Source organism: Odontesthes bonariensis, chromosome 18 (genome assembly GCF_027942865.1).
Source record: "Odontesthes bonariensis isolate fOdoBon6 chromosome 18, fOdoBon6.hap1, whole genome shotgun sequence".
Lineage (NCBI taxonomy): Eukaryota > Metazoa > Chordata > Actinopteri > Atheriniformes > Atherinopsidae > Odontesthes > Odontesthes bonariensis.
Window position 1 is genome coordinate 2,517,764 of NC_134523.1, and position 22,883 is coordinate 2,540,646.

A 22,883-nucleotide genomic window follows, 5' to 3' on the forward strand; every position below is an offset into this window, starting at 1 on the left:
TTAAAAAAAGTATTTTACAAGTAATCCAATTTAATTGATAAAAACAATATTTTTGAAGGGTTTCAGCTTTTTTTTTTCAATTAATCTAATTTAATTGATAAAGAATTGATCAAAATATTATTTTTGAAGGGTTTCAGCTTTTTTTTATAAAGTATTTTAAAATTAATCCAATTTAATTGATAAAGAAATGATCAAAATAATATATTTGAAGGGTTTTAGCTTTTTTTTTTTACAATTAATCTAATTTAATTGATAAAGAATTGATCAAAATAATATTTTTTAAGGGTTTTAGCTTTTTTTAAATAAAAGTTTTTCAATTACTTAAAAATAATCGATAATGAACTTTTTTTAAGAGAAAGGATCATTTATTATTTTTGAAAATATTTCTATTTAATTAACTATATATTTTTTCATTTCTTTTTAATCAACCAAAACCTTAATTTAATCAGTTTTTATTATTTCAACGCTTGAGGCGCTTCGGGAGATGATGACGTCAAGTTTATAAGAGTGGGAGTGAGGGGCGGAGTCAGAATGTTGGTGTGAGCCAAGAGATGGTGACGTCAAGTTTATAAGAGAGGGAGTGAGGGGCGGAGTCAGAACGTTGGTGTGAGCCAATCAGCGGCGGGCTGCGTGTCAGAGCGCCGCCGCGTCGCTGTGGCAGCGGCAGTCCGGCGGAGCGGAGCAGAGAGCGGCTGTGTGGCGGCTTCAGGCGGATCTCTGCGTGTTTCTCCGGGCTTTACACTCCGGATGGATCCTTAACCCGCTCAGCAGACATCACTTCGGCTCTCTGACGCCTTAAAGGGGATTAAATTAGTCACTTTTTTTTTACCGGAGTCGCGGAGACACGCAGCAGGATGAAATATAAAGTAAGTGACCGCTCGGAGAGCTGTGTTAACGGCTGGAAAATAACGGCTGATGTGTTTGTGTCGGAGAACTCCTGCTGACATCCGGCTTGTTTGGGTTCAAAGGAAAGTGGAAACTGTGCTGAAGAGATGCTGTCGGGTTTGTCTGAGAGTTAAAGTAGCTTTAAATCCGCATCCTCTGCCGTCCGTGGGCTGGATCTGCCCGCACAGGGGCGTAAAGAGGGAAAGCGCAGCCAGCTTGGTGCCTCCAGTCCCCCTTTATACCCCCCCGAAAAATGGTCATAATTTGACTATATTTTATTTCACATAAAAACACGTTGATTAAAAAAATGTTGCTGCTTCATTCGTGGACAGAATAAAAGCAGCTAATGTTGTTAAAGTCACATTTTATTCAGTTTGTTTCAGCCTGGTCTCGTTTAAAGGTGCATCTACTTTTCTGTAACTACGTTTTTCGAGGAGCCAGTTGGACGTTTGCCCGAATGATTTAAGATGTTAGAAGTTAGATTTGGAGAAATGGTTTTAACTTTTCATACGTCAGTCTGACACTTCGAACATATTTTCTGCTTTTTGTTGCTTCTTTAACGCCGTGACAAATGTGGGGATGGTTGTTGTTGGTTTAAGGTTGTTTGCATTTGATGTAAAACTGTGACTTTATTCTCCATTTATGTTTGATAAACAAGATACTTTAATCTAAATGTTCCTGGTTAATTATCTCTCCATTAACTGAGTAATCATTTCCGTTATTAACCACTCTGATTAGTCGTGTTGGTGCAGCTGCCGGTGCCCTCGGTGTGAAACTCATCATCATCATGATTTTTGCTCTTTCTTCATTGTTTATGTTGTTGAGTCTGAAGTTGGGCTTAAACAATTAATTTAAATCTATTATAAAAAAGACTTTATGTCTGAAGTTTGGGAGAATTTCAAAGAAAAGAAAAGAGAAAATACCGCACAGTGTTTCCATTGTAAAAGCCAGTTAGCTTAGCACGATAGCACAACATCAACGCTACAGCATCTCAGCAGAAAGCAGCCGGTTCACATATCGAGTCCACTGAGCAGAACAAACGCAAGGGAACATTTCCTGTTAGCATTTTAATGGTAACCAGTCGGTTTGTTAGCTGAGAAGGATGCTAGCAGAGAACAGAGGGAAGCAAGAGGAGAAGAGAAGGAAGCTAGCGAAGAACAGAAGGAAGCTAGCAGAGAACAGAAGGAAGCTAGAGGAGAACAGAAGGAAGCTAGAGGAGAACAGAAGGAAGCTAGAGGAGAAGAGAAGGAAGCTAGTGGAGAACAGAAGGAAGCTAGCGGAGAAGAGAAGGAAGCTAGTGGAGAACAGAAGGAAGCAGAGAGGCTCCATCGGTGCTCTGGGTGTAGCAGAGAGGCTCCATCGGTGCTCTGGGTGCAGCAGAGAGGCTCCATCGTTGCTCTGGGTGTAGCAGAGAGGCTCCATCAGTGCTCTGGGTGTAGCAGAGAGGCTCCATCGTTGCTCTGGGTGTAGCAGAGAGGCTCCATCGTTGCTCTGGGTGCAGCAGAGAGGCTCCATCGGTGCTCTGGGTGCAGCAGAGAGGCTCCATCGGTGCTCTGGGTGCAGCAGAGAGGCTCCATCGGTGCTCTGGGTGTAGCAGAGAGGCTCCATCGGTGCTCTGGGTGCAGCAGAGAGGCTCCATCGGTGCTCTGGGTGCAGCAGAGAGGCTCCATCGGTGCTCTGGGTGCAGCAGAGAGGCTCCATCGGTGCTCTGGGTGTAGCAGAGAGGCTCCATCGGTGCTCTGGGTGCAGCAGAGAGGCTCCATCGGTGCTCTGGGTGTAGCAGAGAGGCTCCATCGGTGCTCTGGGTGCAGCAGAGGCAGCCGGTCTCCATGCTCACAGGAAGATTGATCAGTGGAAGGTGATAATTGATCCACAGCGGCGTCTCCAGGGAGCAGCCGTGCGCTCGCTCTGACGTGCTTGTTTGCCACACTTGGAGCAGATAGCAGGAGGTCATGTTTCTGCTGCTCTTTGCTCATAATAAACCGGCTGTGTTACGCAACGCTGCCGGAGGAAAGCAGGCCGGCGGCGAGCGTTTGAACCAGAGCACTCGCTGCGTCACAGCAGGATTATCGAGTTTACTGCGTCCGTTATTTACAGCCGGGGCGCCGGTGTGTCATCACCAGCTTAGCGAGGTCGCCCGGCGCCCCGTCAGCTGACCTGCAGGCAGAGACGGTTTCCAACAGGTGTTCAGGTGCGGGTCACATGATGCAGAAACCAGGACCTGGACCTCTTTATCCAAAATGTGACAACAGAGATCTGATTTTTATGCATTTTATATAAAAGTAAAGTTAAGCTGAACCTCAGTTTAGTGAGCAGAGAACGTAAGGAAGCTAGCAGAGAACAGGAGGAAGCTAGAGGAGAAGAGAAGAAAGCTAGAGGAGAAGAGAAGGAAGCTAGCAGAGAAGAGAAGGAAGCTAGCAGAGAACAGGAGGAAGCTAGCAGAGAAGAGAAGGAAGTTAGCAGAGAAGAGAAGGGAGCTAGCAGAGAAGAGAAGGAAGCTAGCAGAGAACAGGAGGAAGCTAGCAGAGCAGAGAAGGAAGCTAGCAGAGAAGAGAAGGAAGCTAGCAGAGAACAGGAGGAAGCTAGCAGAGAAGAGAAGGAAGTTAGCAGAGAAGAGAAGGAAGCTAGCAGAGAAGAGAAGGAAGCTAGCAGAGAACAGGAGGAAGCTAGCAGAGAACAGAAGGAAGCTAGCAGAGAAGAGAAGGAAGCTAGCAGAGAACAGGAGGAAGCTAGCAGAGAAGAGAAGGAAGTTAGCAGAGAAGAGAAGGAAGCTAGCAGAGAAGAGAAGGAAGCTAGCAGAGAACAGGAGGAAGCTAGCAGAGAACAGAAGGAAGCTAGAGGAGAAGAGAAGGAAGCTAGCAGAGAACAGAAGGAAGCTAGAGGAGAAGAGAAGGAAGCTAGAGGAGAAGAGAAGGGAGCTAGAGGAGAAGAGAAGGGAGCAAGAGGAGAAGAGAAGGGAGCTAGAGGAGAAGAGAAGGAAGCTAGCGGAGAAGAGAAGGAAGCTAGCAGAGAAGAGAAGGAAGCTAGAAGAGAACAGAAGGAAGCTAGGGGAGAACAGAAGGAAGCTAGAAGAGAACAGAAGGAAGCTAGGGGAGAACAGAAGGAAGCTAGCAGAGAACAGAAGGAAGCTAGGGGAGAACAGAAGGAAGCTAGAGGAGAAGAGAAGGAAGCTAGCGGAGAACAGAAGGAAGCTAGGGGAGAATAGAAGGAATCTAGAGGATGATAGAAGGAAGCTAGAGGAGAAGAGAAGGAAGCTAGGAGAGAACAGAAGGAAGCTAGGAGAGGACAGAAGGAAGCTAGCAGAGAACAGAAGGAAGCTAGGGGAGAACAGAAGGAAGCTAGAGGAGAAGAGAAGGAAGCTAGCGGAGAACAGAAGGAAGCTAGGGGAGAAGAGAAGGAAGCTAGCAGAGAACAGAAGGAAGCTAGGGGAGAACAGAAGGAAGCTAGAGGAGAAGAGAAGGAAGCTAGAGGATGATAGAAGGAAGCTAGAGGAGAAGAGAAGGAAGTTAGCAGAGAAGAGAAGGAAGCTAGCAGAGAAGAGAAGGAAGCTAGCAGAGAACAGGAGGAAGCTAGCAGAGAACAGAAGGAAGCTAGCAGAGAAGAGAAGGAAGCTAGCAGAGAACAGGAGGAAGTTAGCAGAGAAGAGAAGGAAGCTAGCAGAGAAGAGAAGGAAGCTAGCAGAGAACAGGAGGAAGCTAGCAGAGAACAGAAGGAAGCTAGAGGAGAAGAGAAGGAAGCTAGCAGAGAACAGAAGGAAGCTAGAGGAGAAGAGAAGGAAGCTAGAGGAGAAGAGAAGGGAGCTAGAGGAGAAGAGAAGGGAGCAAGAGGAGAAGAGAAGGGAGCTAGAGGAGAAGAGAAGGAAGCTAGCGGAGAAGAGAAGGAAGCTAGCAGAGAAGAGAAGGAAGCTAGAAGAGAACAGAAGGAAGCTAGGGGAGAACAGAAGGAAGCTAGAAGAGAACAGAAGGAAGCTAGGGGAGAACAGAAGGAAGCTAGCAGAGAACAGAAGGAAGCTAGGGGAGAACAGAAGGAAGCTAGAGGAGAAGAGAAGGAAGCTAGCGGAGAACAGAAGGAAGCTAGGGGAGAATAGAAGGAATCTAGAGGATGATAGAAGGAAGCTAGAGGAGAAGAGAAGGAAGCTAGGAGAGAACAGAAGGAAGCTAGGAGAGGACAGAAGGAAGCTAGCAGAGAACAGAAGGAAGCTAGGGGAGAACAGAAGGAAGCTAGAGGAGAAGAGAAGGAAGCTAGCGGAGAACAGAAGGAAGCTAGGGGAGAAGAGAAGGAAGCTAGCAGAGAACAGAAGGAAGCTAGGGGAGAACAGAAGGAAGCTAGAGGAGAAGAGAAGGAAGCTAGAGGATGATAGAAGGAAGCTAGAGGAGAAGAGAAGGAAGCTAGGAGAGAACAGAAGGAAGCTAGGAGAGGACAGAAGGAAGCTAGCAGAGAACAGACGGCTAACTACTAAAGCTAGCAACGCACTTCCTGTTATTTTCACAAAATAAAATACCCGTTGCCTTTTATCATAGGGAAAGCCATTACGATACAATTGGTGCTTTTGTTTTGAAAACAGGAAGTGAACCTACCCTCGTTGTAGCTAGCTTGAAACTGCCGTTTTGACAGGAAATGACGATCGGCTACGTCACGTTACATTGCATCTTGGGTAGTTTGAGTATGAGTAGTAACCTCATGATGCATACCCAACATTTCAGAGAATCTAGTATGCATCCGGGAACTTCTGCTTACTCAAACTCGCATACTAACTCAGAAAGTTTCAGGGAAGAAATGGTTTAAACTTCCTCCTCTTTTTCCTCCATTTTTTTTCCTGCTCTGCATCCGAGACGTCTCCTCTTCAGCTCACCTTGATTTGGGGTCTTATTGCAGGCATTCGTTGGGCTCAGTTAGCTGCAGAAATCTGTGTTTTCACAGAAAAAAAGCTCAGTAAAAATCTGAAGAATATGAAAGAAAGCTTCCAAACGTCTGATTTCCCGATTTAAAAACGGATTAAACGTCCTAAACGCCTAAAACATTAGCTGATAGGAACAGAAAGAAAGCTTCGTGCAGGCTGAGCTGGTTCCAAACGACCTTATAAACGAGGACGTGCCGAGCTGTAAAATCTAACCCGAGATGCTGAGTTTTTAAATAAAAATGTGTCAGAATGACACCCAACGAGCCTTTTATAGGCCCGACGTTAAGTTTCACGAGGAGGGAAAGTGCACGTTAATGCGTTTGTGCTTCAGTTAAAGCGTCACCTTCCATCACAGCCTGAATTTACAGCTGTACGTACCAGAGGCTTTTTTTTAATCTGAGGAATTTCTCCATGGTTACCAGAGGTCGCTCCAAAGAATGCAAGTGGCAGATTCTTGGATGCAACATGGACTGTGGGCATCTAAAGAAAATGCACAGACATGAATAAAACTCTGTTTTTTAAGTGTTTGGAGACAATTAAAAGTTAAAAATCAGGCATTACACTGGAAAAAATCTACCAATCTTACCAACTGTATTTGTCTCATTGAGTGTCTCACTATTAAGTTTCTGTTTCTCTTTATTATTATTATTCCGCCAGTTTTCGGCACCTAACTACTCCTGCATACTTTCAGCTATTTCAACAATTTTGGCATCAAAACGTTCAGCTCTTTCAGCAGATTCCTGCCATCATTTTTGGTGTTTTTAACTTTTACACTTTTTAAGATATTAAACTTTTATTAAAATTTTCCCGTCATTCAAATGAATGGAAACTGCTTTCAGCTCTTCCAAATCATCTCCCTCTTTCACACTACTTCTGCATGCTTTCAGCTAGAGACACCATTCAAACTTTAAAATGTTCACAAGACATTCAGCTATTACCAATTGTTTCAGCTTTTTCAAATCTTCAGCCAATTTTTAAATATGACAGCTTCAAAAACATGAACATTTTGCTCCTTCTTGATTTTTATGAATGAGCACACAGTTTTTTCAAACAAATTCCTCTAACTTTCATAAAGTTTAACTTAGAGAAACAAATTATACCTTAAAATGTAGGAAAAATGGTCCTCTTTCAGCCAATGTAACTACCGAAGTGCTCACATTTACAGAATTTCAGCTATGAACCTCTCAAATTCTCTGACTAACTCCAATGTTAAGTTTGGTAGTACACAAAAATCACAAAATCCCTTCAACCAATACCTCAGCAACAGTTTTTACTGCTAAAATTGAACTATTTTCAGCTTTTTTTAGCATGGTCAGCTATCCCCATTCAGCTCATAAGCATTCTCACTGCTGTTTCACAGGAACAGCTCTTTCTGGTTACACTTAATATAAGACACAACTGCCTAACAAGCACCATTTCAGCCAGATATAGGGAGTTGTTTTAATACAATACATCTGGAATATCTTGTTAAGTGAAAAAGTCTTGAAAACATCTTGTTTTGGGTCACATTTCACATGAAACAAGCTTCTTTTTTTTCATTTGAAGAGGTTTTTAAGCAAATGTCTAGATCACTTTTATCTCAAAAGTCCTAAATATCACATTTTATTTCAAGAAATCTGGACAAGCCGATTTTCACTAGTTCCACTGGCAGATTTATTTGCTTATTTCAAGCAGAAACGTCTTTTATTTGTTGTTTTTTAACTTATTTTTCTCCAGTGTGGCCTTAAATGGCTCAGGAGAAGTCCTCGGTTTGCTCTGGGCTCGGTTTCGGGCTGATTTTTTTCCTGGAACAGCGCAAAGTTAAAGTGTTGGAACACATCTTTCATGAGTAAACACCCAGAGACTTCCTCGGCCTCGCAGCTCATTCCTTTGCAGCCGATGTAAGTGTTGCAGAAATAGCTCCGCAGCGATTAGCTGAACCCAAACCGTGGCCAAGCGGCGAGCGTTTCTGCTCGGTGGGTTCAGCCCGCCGGCAGCCGGCCAGCCGAGCCGGAGGAGGGCGGACATTGTTCTGAGAGCGAGGAGGAGGAGGAGGATCTGTAAGGCTGCAGAAAATGAAAGGCAGAGGAAGTTGTGGGGGGGAAGCAGAGGGCAAACAGAGCTGGGAGTGTGGTGAGAGGGGGGGCTCCGTGAGAATGGAGCATTCCAGCGATGGGAGGCTCGTTCAGGAGATGCACCGGATTATTTCAAGGTGCCCCTTCACATTGTTAACCGGCCTTTCTGCTCTGAGCCTGTCTGCTCGGGTCTTTGTATGGAAGCAGACGCTTGTTCAGGAACCCGGAGACCGTTTCTCAGGAAACTTTGAGTGTGTGAAACACTTTCACACGCCGGGAATTATCTTTCCTACGGCGTCCTGCTGCAGGACTTCATCCTCCTGTGAGGACTTTCTGCCCCACGACCCGAACGGTGGTCCTTCTGCCCCCCCCCCCGCTGCGCTCGTTAATACGCCAACACGCTCGCCACCGAGACTCGGACGACCCAGAGTCTGCAGCGAACCGTCATTTCCCACTTTTATAGGAAATAATTGCTTTTAATGATGTTCTTCCTCATACAGAAACTGATCCAGAGTCTTCAGTTTCACTTTATTCTCATTTAGTTTGTCAAAAAAAAAAGATTACGAGGAAAAAAAAAATCTCAAAATAAGTAAAACCATTAAAAGCGAGACAAAAAGTTTAAAAAGTTCAAAGAATTTGAGTAAAATTTAGTTTAGTTTGTCAAAAAAAAGATTTTTATCACAAGTAAAACCATCAAAATCGAGACAAACATAAACAAAATGGGAATTTATACATGAAATGGAGTTCAAATAACAAGATTAGAGCTCAAATTTGTTAAAAATTTAATGTTTTTAATGTGTTTTTAATGTTCTTCCTCGTACAGAAATTGATCCAGTCTTCAGTTTCACTTTATTCTCATTTAGTTTGTCAAAAAAAAGATTTTTATCACAAGTAAAACCATTAAAATCAAGAAAAAAATAAACGAGAATTTAAAAAAATTTGAGTAAAATTTAGTCATAGATAAGAAAAAAATGGGGAAATAAAGTGAAATAAAGTTCAAAAACAAGATTAGAGCTCAAATTTGTTAAAAATCTTCATTTTCTATGTAAAAATTTTCCTTAGATGATGGAAATATGTTTCAGCTGAAGCTGGAGTGTTGTTGCACCTGAGCATCTTCAGAGGAATGTGTTTTTTCTTTGTTCAGCCACTTAACTCTGAGCTGTGAACCATTCAGGCAGGAAAAAGGCTCCTAACTCAAGGGATGAACCAGTGTTGTGTCCACGTTTTAAACTGGATCTTTAGGCACTTTGTTCCCAGCAGCCTGTCACAGAGACACATCATTTGTTCCCATTTCTTTAGCTGCATCTGTGAAAAACAGCTTCATAGTTTCAACTTTTTTGTACATTTACGTTAAAACTGCTTTCAGTTACCAAAAGAGTCAAATAAGATGTGATATTTAGGACTTTTGAGATAAAAGTGATCTGGAAATTAGCTTAAAAACCTCTTCAAATGGAAAAAAAAGCTTGTTTCATGTAAAATATGACTCAAAACAATTTGTTTTCAAGATTTTTTCACTTAACAAGATATTCCAGATGTATTGTATTAAAACAAGTCCCTATATCTGGCTGAAATGGTGCTTGTTAGGCAGTTGTGTCTGATATTAAGTGTAATGAGATACTCAATGAGACAAATATACTTGGTAAGATTTAGATTTTTCCAGTGCTGTGAACCGGAGGATTCTCCTTTCGTCTCGGGGGAAGCCGGCGGCCTCGGCTGCTCCTCTTTGTGTGTCTGACGTTCTTCGCGGAGCGTGAAATCAGAAGGACACTGGAGTGAATCTCCATCTCATTGGCTATTCCTGTTTGTAAAACCGTCCAATGTGGCCCTGCGGAGATACCACGAAACACGGCTCGCATGCCGGCTAATGCCCCCCCGGAGGGCTCGGTCTCAGACGGTTTCCCCCGATGCTCTCATTCAGCGTTTGGCATCCACACCGGGGCCTGGGAATAATCTGCGTCTTTACTTTGGCAGGATCGAGCGCCCGCTGGCTGGAAAACGCCGGCACGCCGTCCACGCCGTCCACGCCGTCCACGCCGTCCACGCCGTCCACGCCGTCCACGCCGTCCACGCCGTCCACGCCACGGCGTCTGTGAGGAGCAACAACTTTAAAAAACTCCAAAGTCCTGAAGTGACTCTGCAGAAAAACCTTCTCCAGGTCTAAAGCTTTAAGAAAAGTCCGGGCTGTGATGTAAGACGTTCGCAGGAAGCGCCGCCGGCTCAGCAGCGAGGGGGAGGGGCTACCTTTCAGGTCATGTGACAGCAGGAGCGGCAGGATAACCGTCGTCTTAACCATCAGATCGCGTTATTAAGTGCATGTAGACACCTTATTCTGACTATAAATTGGATCGGATTGGATTAAGACCTCTTCTCTTTAAGTTGAACAACATTGGTTGGACGCGAGAGGAGCAGAAAATGCTGATATCTGTAAACTTTAACTAAGAGCCTGTTTATCCAGAATGGCTTTGATGTAGTGGGTATGGAAGGCCGAAACCGCCAAAACCATAAAATTAACGAGTGAAAAAATTAATATAGATTTATTTCCTTTGTCCAGTAAGAGATACACGATCACTCAGTGGGGTCACATGGCACTGAAAGGATCGGATTATTGGCTAAATCACAATCAGACTGAGTTATTAAGTGCATGTAGACACCTTAATCTGACTAAGAATTGGATCGGATCGGATTCAGACCCCGAGATAACTGGGTTGGAAGTCACTCTAAACCTGCTTGTAGACGCTGAAGCGCGTGGTGAATCAGGCTGTGTTCCAAACCGCATACTTCTCATACTTCTCCCACTACTCATACTAACTTTTTGAGTTTGAGTAAGCGAGAAGTTCCCGGATGCATACTAGCTTCTCCTAAATGTTGGGTATGCATCATGAGGTTACTACTCATACTCACACTACCCAAGATGCAACGTAACGTGACGTCGCCGATCATCATTTCCTGTCAAAACGGCAGTTTCAAGCTAGCTAAAACGAGGGTAGGTTCACTTCCTGTTTTCAAAACAAAAGCACCAATTGTATGGTAATGGCTTTCCCTATGATAAAAGGCAACGGGTATTTTATTTTGTGACAATAACCGGAAGTGCGTTAGCTCACTGCGGCTAGCTTTAGTAGCGCCGAATTTGTGGGAACAAAATTGTAAACAGCCGGTATTTTGTCAGGTTTTCAACACGTTGGGGATCTAAACGACTACTTTCTCTCCTGAAAATGTTTCAAATGTTGCTAAAGTTTACAGAGTTTAGAGCTTAAGAGAAATCAGCTTCAGGCCGGCTGATTTCGGCTCGGGCAGGAGCAAAATGCATTGTGGGTAAACGCTCTGCATACTGTCTGATCAGTATGCAATATGCGGCTTTGAACACAGCCCTAGACTTTGCGTTCTGCGCATGCTCCAGATGTTTTCCCGGGGTCGTGACCCGGAAGTCAAAGGAGACGATATTCCTGTTGTTGTCGCCGTCAGAAAGAAACAAACAACGCGATGGAGAATGCTCCGTTGGGCATCGAGTTTGTGCAACAAGCAGCTCATCACAGAGCAAATGTAGAGGGACGTAGCTTCATCTGGCTCTGCGTTCTCCATCTTTCTCCAATGCCTGAGTTTGTTGTTGTTGTTGGTGGTGAAGAGGTCAACAGGAAGTGGCTCTATTAGCAACAGCTGGAATGGTACAGCGCCACCTATCATACCGGGGTATGACACGCTTTGTGCCTCTGATCCCATTCATTCACCGCCACATATCCAAAGAGAATTACCTTTAATAACTCAATCTTATTGTAATTTAGCCAATAATCCGATCCTTTCAGAGCCATGTGACCCCACTGAGTGACTTCTTTAGTGGCACAGCATATTAAAAGGACTCAAACTGCATCTGAGCGGGCAGTTGGCTGTTTAAACTGCTCGATGTGGGTCTGCAGCTCTGAATATTCGGCTTTTAGAAAGTAAACGAGTCCCATTTTACTGCTTCAGAGACGGCAGCGAAATCTCATCTCAGTCACAAGTTAGAACATCTGAAGATAGCCGAGGAGATGATGATGTGACGTCTGATGTTATCAGTGAAAACAAGCACATGTGGCCTTGATTTGGAGACAGAAAAAGAAGCAAACTTTATCTTAAAAAGCAGGTGTAAATGTTTCATCTGGACTTTCTGTGACTAACGCAGGAGGAGCCGATGAGTAAGTTTCTGACCACATCACAGAGCTCTGACATTTAGGTGGAACCTTCCTGGTGGAAACTCCCAGATTGTAACAGCGTCCTGGCCGAGCTTACCTCATCTCTGAGCCGGGCAGACGCAGCCTCTGCCTCAGGGCGTGGAGGCTTCCTCGCAGCCTGTGAATCACAAACGAGAGGTGTTGTTTACTCTGAGGACTCAGAGGGCCGAGTGTCGAGTGAGAGCCCAAACACAGAAACTCGAAGCATTAAACAGCACAGTCTGAAGCTGAGTCCTGCTCCGAAAACCAGATATCGATCGTTAACGGTCTGTTAACCTGCATTTCCTCTAACAGCCAGCAGGGGGTTCGTTTTTTCTCAACGAGTCTACGGTGTTAATCACCTGTTTCACACATATTATAAGAGTTATGTCCCATTTAGGATGAATAAAACACCTCCATATAATTTAAAACATCTGTGTTTCGTAGCTTTAATGATTTTAAACGTAGAACATTAACGTTATCTGGATCAGCACAAATGTTGCATTCGTTCGGAGCCTTGCATAACCTCAGTTTTACTTTAATTTAGCTTTATTTTCACTTATTCCACAGTGTTTTTGGATAAAAACGCAGTTTAAGGCAACAAAAACACAACATTTCTTACTTTAAGGGGATTTCACACTGCTTTTCTGCTGCTTTTCTGCTGCTCTTCTGCCTCAGATCTCCTTGAATGTTTCACATAATTTTATGTCTCGTTAGTTGCTTTAAACCTGCATTTCCTCTAATAGCCAGCAGGGGGCTCCACTTCTCATTCTATTCGTGACGTCAGAAGCGTTTTTTCATAACGAGTTTACGGTATTAATCACTAGTTTTACACAAATCCTATGAGTTATGTCCCATTTAGGATTAATAAAACAGACTTCAAAGCATCTGTGTTTCGTAGCTTTAAAGATTTTAAACGTAGAATATTAACGTGATCTGGATCAGCACAAATGTTGCATTCGTTCAAACACAGAAACACGAAGCATTAAACGCAGTCTGAAGCCGGTTTCTGCTCCGACCTCGAGATAAAACCAGATATCAATCGTTAACAGTCGGTTACGTCTCTGCCTGCCGCCGAGCTGCGGCCGGGTATTGATCTGCGGCCGGGTATTGATCTGCGGCCGGGTATTGATCTGCGGCCGGGTATTGATCTGCGGCCGGGTATTGATCTACGGCCGGGTATTGATCTGCGGCCGGGTATTGATCTGCGGCCGGGTATTGATCTGCTGCCGGGTATTGAGCTGCGGCCGGGTATTGATCTGCAGCTGTGAGTAATCGATCATTAGGAGGCAGCAGGGCATGTGTTGTGTCCCGTTTCCTTTAGAACGACTCGTCCCCTCCGTGCTGTAATTATGTTTATAACTCGCGGCCGCGGGCAGAGCTCAAAGCGAGCCTGAAAACAACCCGAACCGGAGCTCAGCGTTCCCACGAGCCCGTCCCAACCAGAACCTTCACACGGCCCATTTATCTGCCTCTCACCCACAGCAGGCCGCACTCCGAGGAGCGGCTCGGAAAAGTCATCAGGTCCTCATTACCGTCATTACTATAATTATTTCCTATATTTAGCCCCGTGAAACCAGGCCAAAGGAGCGCGTACGAGCCTCCCCGGGACACGTGCTGCAGTGGTACGGCCCTCACGGTCCCGCTGGGGTTCTCACAGCCGGAGCGTACCACTTCTTTTGGGAGCAGGTTGTTTGTTTTCGGCTCTGGTTGCCATGGGGACGCGGGTTTCTTCCATGTGATGTGGTTCTGTTTCTGGGGAGTTGAGTGGCTGCGAGCCTGCCGAGGCAAAGCTCCCCTCAATCATTGTTCGGCCGATTAGTGGCGCAGAGACGAGGAGCCAAAACCACCCAGAGAGCTCTCAGTGAAAGCAAAGGTGGGGTCTTTATGTCTGGAAAGGTCAAACAGTCGGTCCGCTCCGTTTGTGTTGAGGCGAGACGCCCGATGACGCAGAGCGTGAGTCACAGCGGGTCCCAGACTCAAGTTTAGATCTAAAATATAAGAAATGTTGTTTTTGTTGCCTTAAAATGAAAAGTTTTTATCCAAAAACGCTGCAGAACAAGTGAAAATGAAGCTAAATAAAAATAAAACTGAGGTTATGCAAGGCTCCGAACGAATGCAACATTTGTGCTGATCCAGATAACGTTAAAATTCTACGTTTAAAATCATTAAAGCTACGAAACAGACGTTTCTGACGACACGAATAGAATGAGAAGTGGAGCCCCCTGCTGGCTATGAGAGGAAATGCAGGTTTAAAGCAACTAACGAGACGTAAAATTATGTGAAACATTAAAGGAGATCTGAGGCAGAAAAGCAGCAGAAAAGCAGCAGAAAAGCAGCAGAAAAGCAGCAGAAAAGCAGTGTGAAATCCCCTGAAAGTAAGAAATGTTGTGTTTTTGCTGCCTCCTCCTCCCCCTGCTGACTACAGCAGCCCAGAGGGGACAAACCAAACCCCGGCTCAGGAACAGGATTTCATGTCTTTTTAGCAGCCTGTTCATCTGGTTTCAGTTTGAGCCCGAGTTGTTAAAACATCATCTGCTCTGAACCTTTAGTCACAATCGAGTCTAATTCTCACAGCCAACATGGCCGCCTCTTCTTCATCCCATCAGCAGCACCAGCACGTACCTGGTTGTTATTACAGCCAACAGCTAAAGGTCATGTTTACTGCTTCGCACGGGCCCTCAGAGATCTGTGGTTCGGCTATAAAAGTGATGATGATTCATCCATTTACACCATCTGCATGTTTACCTTCCCAGCAGCTCAGCCCCCCCCAATAAAAACTCAGCAGTGAGAACGTGTGAAAATGTGTCACATCGTTTCCTTTAGGATATCTGCGGTCTGCAGACTCACCACAACAGATGATCGTCGGCATGTTTGTGGCAGCGTTTAGCTGTACAGCAGTCTGTGATGAAAGCAGCATTAATCCAAATCAGTGTTGTAATTAATTAAGTGTAAGTTATTACTGTCGCACAACGTTTGTAGCAGCTTGATTTAATGGAGGAAGCTGGAGAAAAAAAGAGGAAAAATGTCTAAAGTTTGGGAGCATTTCAAAGAAAAGAAAAGAGAAAATACTGCACAGTGTTTCCATTGTAAAAGCCGGTTAGCTTAGCACGATAGCACGTCAATGTTACAGCATCTCAGCAGAAAGCAGCCGGTTCACATGTCGAGTCCACTGAGCGGAACAAACGCAAGGGAACATTTCATGTTAGCATTTTAATGGTAATCAGTCGGCTTGTTAGCTGAGAAGGAAGCTAGCAGAGAACAGAGGGAAGCTAGAAGGAAGCTAGCAGAGAACAGAAGGAAGCTAGCAGAGAACAGAGTGAAGGTAGAAGGAAGCTAGAAGAGAACAGAAGGAAGCTACAAGGAAGCTAGTAGAGAACAGAGGGAGGCTAGACGGAAGCTAGTAGAGAACAGAGGGAGGCTAGACGGAAGCTAGCAGAGAACAGAGGGAGGCTAGACGGAAGCTAGTAGAGAACAGAGGGAGGCTAGACGGAAGCTAGTAGAGAACAGAAGGAAGCTAGCAGAAACAGGAGGAAGCTAGTAGAGAACAGAAGGAAGCTAACAGAGAACAGAGCGAAGCTAGCAGAGAACAGAGGGAAGCTAGCAGAGAAGAGAAGGAGGCTAGCAGAGAACAGAGCGAAGCTAGCGGAGAACAGAGGGAAGCTAGCAGAGAAGAGAAGGAAGCTAGCAGAGAAGAGAAGGAAGCTAGCAGAGAACAGAGGGAAGCTAGCAGAGAACGGAAGGAAGCTAGCAGAGAACGGAAGGAAGCTAGCAGAGAACGGAAGGAAGCTAGCAGAGAACAGAAGGAAGCTAGCAGAGAACAGAGGGAAGCTAGCAGAGAACAGAAGGAAGCTAGCAGAGAACAGAGGGAGGCTAGCAGAGAACAGAAGGAAGCTAGCAGAGAACGGAAGGAAGCTAGCAGAAGCTAGCAGAGAACAGAGGGAAGCTAGCAGAGAACAGAAGGAAGCTAGCAGAGAACAGAATAAAGCTAGCAGAGAACAGAAGGCCTCTGCTGCTATGTCACCTACAGAGCTACTTCCTCGACAGTAGAAAGGTTTGGTTTATTTAGCTCCAAAGAGGTTTAATACTTCCTGCATCTGTAATCAGATGCAGGAAGTAGTAAAAATATTGGTTCTCAAACTCATTTAAATGCGTATTCTTTCGTAAAGTTTCATTAATTCTGGAAGTTCTTTCATACGAGAAGCTTTAAAAACAAACCTCCACTGAGGCTGATGTTCATATAAATTGCGAATAAAACAACATCAAGAGTAATGGGAGAATTAAGAATCAAAGAGGTGACCACAGTTGGTCACCACAGATGTAGCGTTAGATCTGGGCTCTGAGGAAAGGTTTGTGATCAGCTGTGTGAAACAGAGAAAAAGCAGCTCGGTGTGGTCGGAGGACGGATGCTGGGGTCACAGCCCCCTTCAGACTTTGGTTTCAGCAGCTTTTAATTCAGCTGTGCATGTGGTTGGTGACACTCATCTGGTTACGATGATCATCTGATTTCTGCAGCAGCCTGTAAGGAACCCGTTACATCTCATGTTTTCATGGGCTTTCAATAGGTTTTGTACTTTATGCACAAGCTTGAATTCTATGTGTGCAGCTGGAGACTAAAATACATCCAGAGGTGGGTAGAGTAGCCAAAAATGTACTCAAGTAAAAGTACTGCTACTTCAGAATAATATGACTCAAGTAAAATACTGAGTAACTGTTGAGTAACGTCTGATTTATTTGTTAACACAAGCATTCAATCAGACAGACAAAAATACTAAATAATCATCTTTAGGCAAATTAGAGTTCATCCAATTGATACAATAAATTAAAATGAATTGATTAATTATAAAATGGCTTAGATTAAAATAATCCAGGTAAATTCAAGAACTTCAATAAAGAATAAAAGAGACTTAGGAAATGTTTAAAACATATGAAACCCATATGTAACCTAAAAAACAAACATTCACCTATCCATGGGGGAAAACGAGTTTAGGAAACTTAGCGCTACATGTTTCCTCAAGTTAGATGTTGAGTTTCTGCTGAAATGTGCGTTTGTTTTGGTTGCCACAGAAGACACATAATGTAGCTGCTGTTTCTCACTCTTTGTAAGGTAAACATGCTTTCAGTATGAGGCCTCGTCTGCGTCTTCATTTCCCACCGTTGGTTCTGACATTTTTCATCTGTTTCTTTGTTTGTTTGCTACGACTGCTAATGCTAAAGCTAACCCGTCCCGCCGCTGAGATCGAGTACGGTCACGTGACCAGACTGCACGGCTGCGTCTGATTGGTGGAACACAGTCAGGTGGTAGAGCCTTTGGCGGAAGTCTCTCTCTCTGTCAGAATAAAACATTAAAATGAGGCGTACGCGGGGGGATAAAAATAATGAGGCGTAGAATACCAAAGAGGTAAGAAGAAAAGTAACCAGCTCATTGTAGCCTAATGTAGCGGAGTAAGAGGACAGTTTCTGCTGCACACATCTACTCAAGGAAAAGTAAAAAGTATAGAGATTTACAACTACTCCTAGAAGTATAATGTTTTCAAAAACTTACTCAAGTAAATGTAACTCGTTACACCTCTGATTATATCCAATCGACTCTTTCTTGAAGCATCAGATCAGAAAGAACAGCAACAGCTGGTGATCTTGGCTGAATAAGCAGCCATGTTGCTCCTAAAATTGGACCTTTAAATGTTCTGTGGCACCATTTGCATGTTGTTGTTTTTTTGCCTTGAATAGAAAATATTCGTTTCCAGACACGTCGCAGTGAATTTACTGCTGCAGGTGGTCCTTCTTTTTTGCCTCTTTCCCACATTTTGTTGTCAGTGTCCGGGATCTGTGGCTCCACTTAGACGCCACTTTGGACCGTTTCCATGTGTGAGAACGCCTCTCCAGCTCAGAATCTCTGAGGCGCACATGTGAACAGGAAACTGGAGAAAGTCGGACCCTAATTCTCAGATGACCTCCGGTGTTCATGAGAGGAAACAACTTTAAAGCGGTTACGACACAGAATCACGGACAGGTGGCATTTATGGTGGAAATATGCTCAAATAATCAATATTAAACTGGATCAATTGAAACTTATTTAAATTGTATTTATGTTGGGAAATCAAAACTTTCTCAAAGGGAAAGATATTTCCAGTTTGCTGCCGTGAAATGATGAGATAAATACATTTAATTTCAGTTTGAATATTGCTTTAACCACAGTAATCAGCATGGCTGTGTTCGAAACCGCACACTACACACTTGCAAACTGCATACTCATTGAAAGTAGTCGTTTAGATCCCCAACGTGTTGAAAACCTGACAAAATACCGGCTGTTTACATTTTGTTCCCATGAATTCGGCGCTACTAAAGCTAGCCGCAGTGAGCTGACGCACTTCCGGTTATTTTCACAAAATAAAATATCGTTGCCTTTTATCATAGGGAAAGCCATTACCATACAATTGGTGCTTTTGTTTTGAAAACAGGAAGTGAACCTACCCTCGTTGTAGCTAGCTTGAAACTGCCGTTTTGACAGGAAATGACGATCGGCGACGTCGCGTTACGTTGCATCTTGGGTAGTTTGAGTATGAGTAGTAACCTCATGATGCATACCCAACATTTAGGAGAATCTAGTATGCATCCGGGAACTTCTGCTTACTCAAACTCACATACTAACTCAGAAAGTTAGTAGGAGTAGTATATAGTATGCGGTTTCGAACACAACCCAAGTGTTTCCTCCTGGATGACCCCACCGCTCTCATTGGTCAGCTCGGGGTCGTGATCAGACTCTCCGGTGGGTGATTGTGAGGGTGTAGCTGTGTCGGGGTGGGTCGGCCCACAGAGGGTTGATAACAGCGTCGCCAGAGGAGACTTTCACGTGGGAACTGCCTGAATCAGGCTGGTAGGAAAGAGACAGAAGGCCAAAGAAGGCACAAAATAAGCTTCCTGGTTCCCATTAGGAGCTGCTGGGACGGGGCGGGGGGGGGGGGGGGGGGACGGGCGAGGAAAGGTACCAGAGATAAAAGAAACCGTGGGATGAAGTCAGTTCCTCTCAGATCAAACATTTCATGTAGAGTCTGTCCGATTATAAATCCAGTTTTTATCCTTCATGCATCCGATTTAATCTGATATGAATTTAATCCAAGATTACGGATTTAAACTCGGCAGCAGAGTTGCTTCCAAGCCGATCAGATCGCCCTCGTTACGTGGAAACACGTCTTCTTTTTAGCAGTTTAATGTCTGAGAACTCTTTTAGTTTCAGAGGAAAATAAGAGTTGGATTCAAACTGTTCCACCCTGACAGGAGGCGCTGCACAAAGTTCGTGGTCCTCTTCCGTATCTAATGTCGATGTGCCCTTGGGCAAATCACTCATTTCCCTAATTGCTCTAAATGGAGCATGCATGGCTGAAAGTTCATGGCTGTTGGGCTGGGCAGCTCCCAAAAGTTAAAGTTGTGAGCCTGAAAGGGGAGTATTCATGCCCAGTTAGCTCCTTCCGTGATTGAATAAAGGCTGAAGGGCTGGTGCATTTACCCAGGCAATTAGTCGTAATCGGCACGCTCTGGGGCTTTTCCAATCTGCAGAATCTGTGGTGTTCTGTCATTATCCCTGAACCCTCACCGGACCCTCAGAGCGCTGTGCCCTGGAGCCCGGCTCGAGCTGAGAAAATCCCATCCAGTTCAGAGCTGGCCGGAAAGACATCTGGCAGCTCTGCACGGAGTTCAGCGGCGTGTCATTCAGCACGGCGCTTTGCTAAGTGCTGCTGTTCGCTTTGTTGTGGAGCTGTAGATGAACACGCCGACATTCTGTCATTTCTGTACATTTAATGATGGACGAAGCAAAGAAAAAAAAGTGTTGCTGCTTTCTACAGAAAGTTTTACGGTGTTTCAGATTCAAGGTAAACACAAGAAACTGGTGCTAAAGAAAAAATGGACCAGACTCATGCTTCCATACTCCATACTACATACTACATGCTGCATACTACATACTTCCATACTGATCGATCAGACAGTATGCAGAGCGTTTACCCACAATGCATTTCGCTCCTGCCTGAGCCGAAATCAGCCGGCCTGAAGCTGATTTCTCTTAAGCTCTAAACTCTGTAAACTTTAGCAACATTTGAAACATTTTCAGGAGAGAAAGTAGTCGTTTAGATCCCCAACGTGTTGAAAATCTGACAAAATGCCGGCTATGTACCATTTTATTCCCACGAATTCGGCGCTACTAAAGCTAGCCGCAGTGAGCAACGCACTTCCTGTTATTTTCACAAAATAAAATACCCGTTGCCTTTTATCATAGGGAAAGCCATTACCATACAATTGGTGCTTTTGTTTTGAAAACAGGAAGTGAACCTGCCCTCGTTGTAGCTAGCTTGAAACTGCCGTTTTGACAGGAAATGACGATCGATCACGTTACGTTGCATCTTGGGTAGTTTGAGTATGAGTAGTAACCTCATGATGCATACCCAACATTTCAGAGAATCTAGTATGCATCCGGGAACTTCTCCCTTACTCAAACTCACATACTAACTCAAAAAGTTAGTAGGAGTAGTAGGAGAAGTATCCGGTTTGGAACACAGCCGATGACCACCGGCGTCCCAGAGTCACCCCCCTAATGCCAGCCATCACTGCTCCTCACACCACAACAAACAATTTTGTCTTTACATAACCACAAGCTACCTCAGCCTCTCACCAACTGCACACCAGTCACAGCGGGGTGGGGATTCAAATAGAAGAGGTAAAGATAAGTAGGAATGAGATGGAAAAAAAAAAAACTTTGCAGGTAATGAAAGTATAGAGCATAAACTCACCTAAACAGTCCTATAATCACTAAAAATGCCAGCAAAAACAAAGCCATACAGGCCAACTGGCCGCCTGGTTCCAAAAGGCTCACATGGGACAAACCCTCCACTTAAATATCTTTAATTTCTTCTAGAGGTGCACCAAATGAGTGGCCGAATCGGAGGCCGAATAGTGGTGACGCAAAATTATCCACTTCCAGACGGCGGAGTCGACAGAACCAAAGTCATCTGTAAACTCTGCCAATATGCCGCCCATTGATTCAATGCGAGACTCCGGTTCCGGATGTTTATTAACGCCACATCAACACCGTATAACTAAATGTTCAAGTAAACAAAGTAAAAGACAACATTAGTTGTTGTAATCCTTAAAGAAATAGCATTCTTAGCATTGTCGCTGGTACCAATAAATAATCAAAGTAATACTGGCCACTTTAGCTGCTTCTCAACCAACGGCAGAGTCATTCCCCAGAGGCAATCTTCACGGTCAGAGCTAGGATTCTTTAACTTCCACTTCTCCTCTGCATCACATTCACACAGTTACAGCAAACACCACCAAGCATGGAGTAATAAAATAAAAATAAACTAGCAGGTAACATCACCGCTACAGGTGCTCCTCGGTCTGTGTGTGAAGCTAACGGAGCTAACCGGCGCTACTTCCTGTTTTACTTGTTTCCACGTAAAAGCATGTATTTCAAAATAAATTAAAAATAAAAACTCCTGCATTTACAGCCAAGTTGAATTGTCTTCTCACCGTAGTAGTTTCAGTCTAAAATATCACTTAAAGGCAAAACACACAAACTACAAAAAATGCTGCCACTGTTCCTGAAGGAGCAGGCTACCTAGACTCTATGCCAAAAAGGACACTCAGATAATTTGTTATATTGCATGTTTTTACATTTTTGTGTTGGAACGCTTTTATAATATGTTGTATTTTTTGTTGTATGAAGTGAATGAAAAAAAACCCAGAATTAATTGAAAATGGGAATTAATGAAACTTATCTCTAGTTATTAGTTATAGTTATTAGTAATAACTTTTGAAGATTTCAAATAAACATTTATTTTCTTTGAAAAACATGTCTAAACATTTATTTTAAGGCGTAGATTTAAGCAATATTTAAAAATGGTGAAAAATCTAACTTTTGATAACTGAACTGTAATCTTCGGTTTCGGTTTCGGTATTCGGCCAAGTGATTAATTATTATTCGGTTTCGGTTTCGGCTACAAATTTTCATTTCGGTGCACCTCTAATTTCTTCCTTGCTTTTTCCAAAAGTCTGTTTACTCTAAGTGCTCCCCCTGCTGGGCCCCCAGCTTTTGCTTTTGCTTCTTCTAATCCAAATCCACTGACTGGACTTTACTGCCTCATCTGACACTTCCTTCACTATTTTCCTCACACTCTGTCCACTTACACCCAGCTCCCTCAACAAGTCCTCTGCATCCTACTTCCACTTCTCCAGAAAGTTAATCGGTGGGTTCTGACCTTTTGTTTCTGCAGAACCTGATGGCCAAAGCGTTGTACGACAATGTGCCGGAGTCGCCCGAGGAGCTGGCCTTCCGGAAGGGGGACATCCTGACCGTCATCGAGCAGAACACCGGAGGCCTGGAAGGCTGGTGGCTCTGCTCCCTGCACGGCCGCCAGGGCATCGCCCCCGGAAACCGACTCAAGCTGCTGATCGGACCCATGTTCGAGGCGCAGCCGTCGGCCGCCGCCGCCACTCAGTCTCCTCCTCAGAGTTACCAGCAGAAGGGCGGCTCTGGGGCCCAGGGCCTTTACCAGGTGCCTCCACAGCATCAGCAGCAGGGCATCTACCAGGTGCCCCCAGGACAGGACATCTACCAGGTGCCCCCAGGACAGGACATCTACCAGGTGCCCCCAGGACAGGACGTCTACCAGGTGCCCCCAGGACAGGACATCTACCAGGTGCCCCCGTCGAGGAGCACTCTGGCTGCTGATACCACACCCAGCAAGGTGAGATATAACGTTAGTTTCCCCAAAGCTACAACCAACGATAACTTCCTTTATCAGTTAATTTGTTCTTGATTAATTCACTTCCAGAAGCTAATGGTAACACAAGCTAACGTACAAA

The 22,883-nt window shown here is 44.4% G+C and overlaps 1 protein-coding gene across 1 annotated transcript in view; it reads left to right on the forward strand.

Moving 5' to 3' along the window:
* The first annotated feature begins 651 nt into the window (after window positions 1-651).
* Window positions 652-22,883, forward strand: part of nedd9 (neural precursor cell expressed, developmentally down-regulated 9) — a 51,425-nt gene continuing 29,193 nt past the window's right edge. The window contains exons 1-2 of the mRNA XM_075449152.1: window positions 652-866; window positions 22,292-22,765. Of these exons, the coding sequence (XP_075305267.1) occupies window positions 855-866; window positions 22,292-22,765 (486 nt within the window). The 5' untranslated portion in view covers window positions 652-854. The remainder of the gene's footprint in view (window positions 867-22,291; window positions 22,766-22,883) is intronic.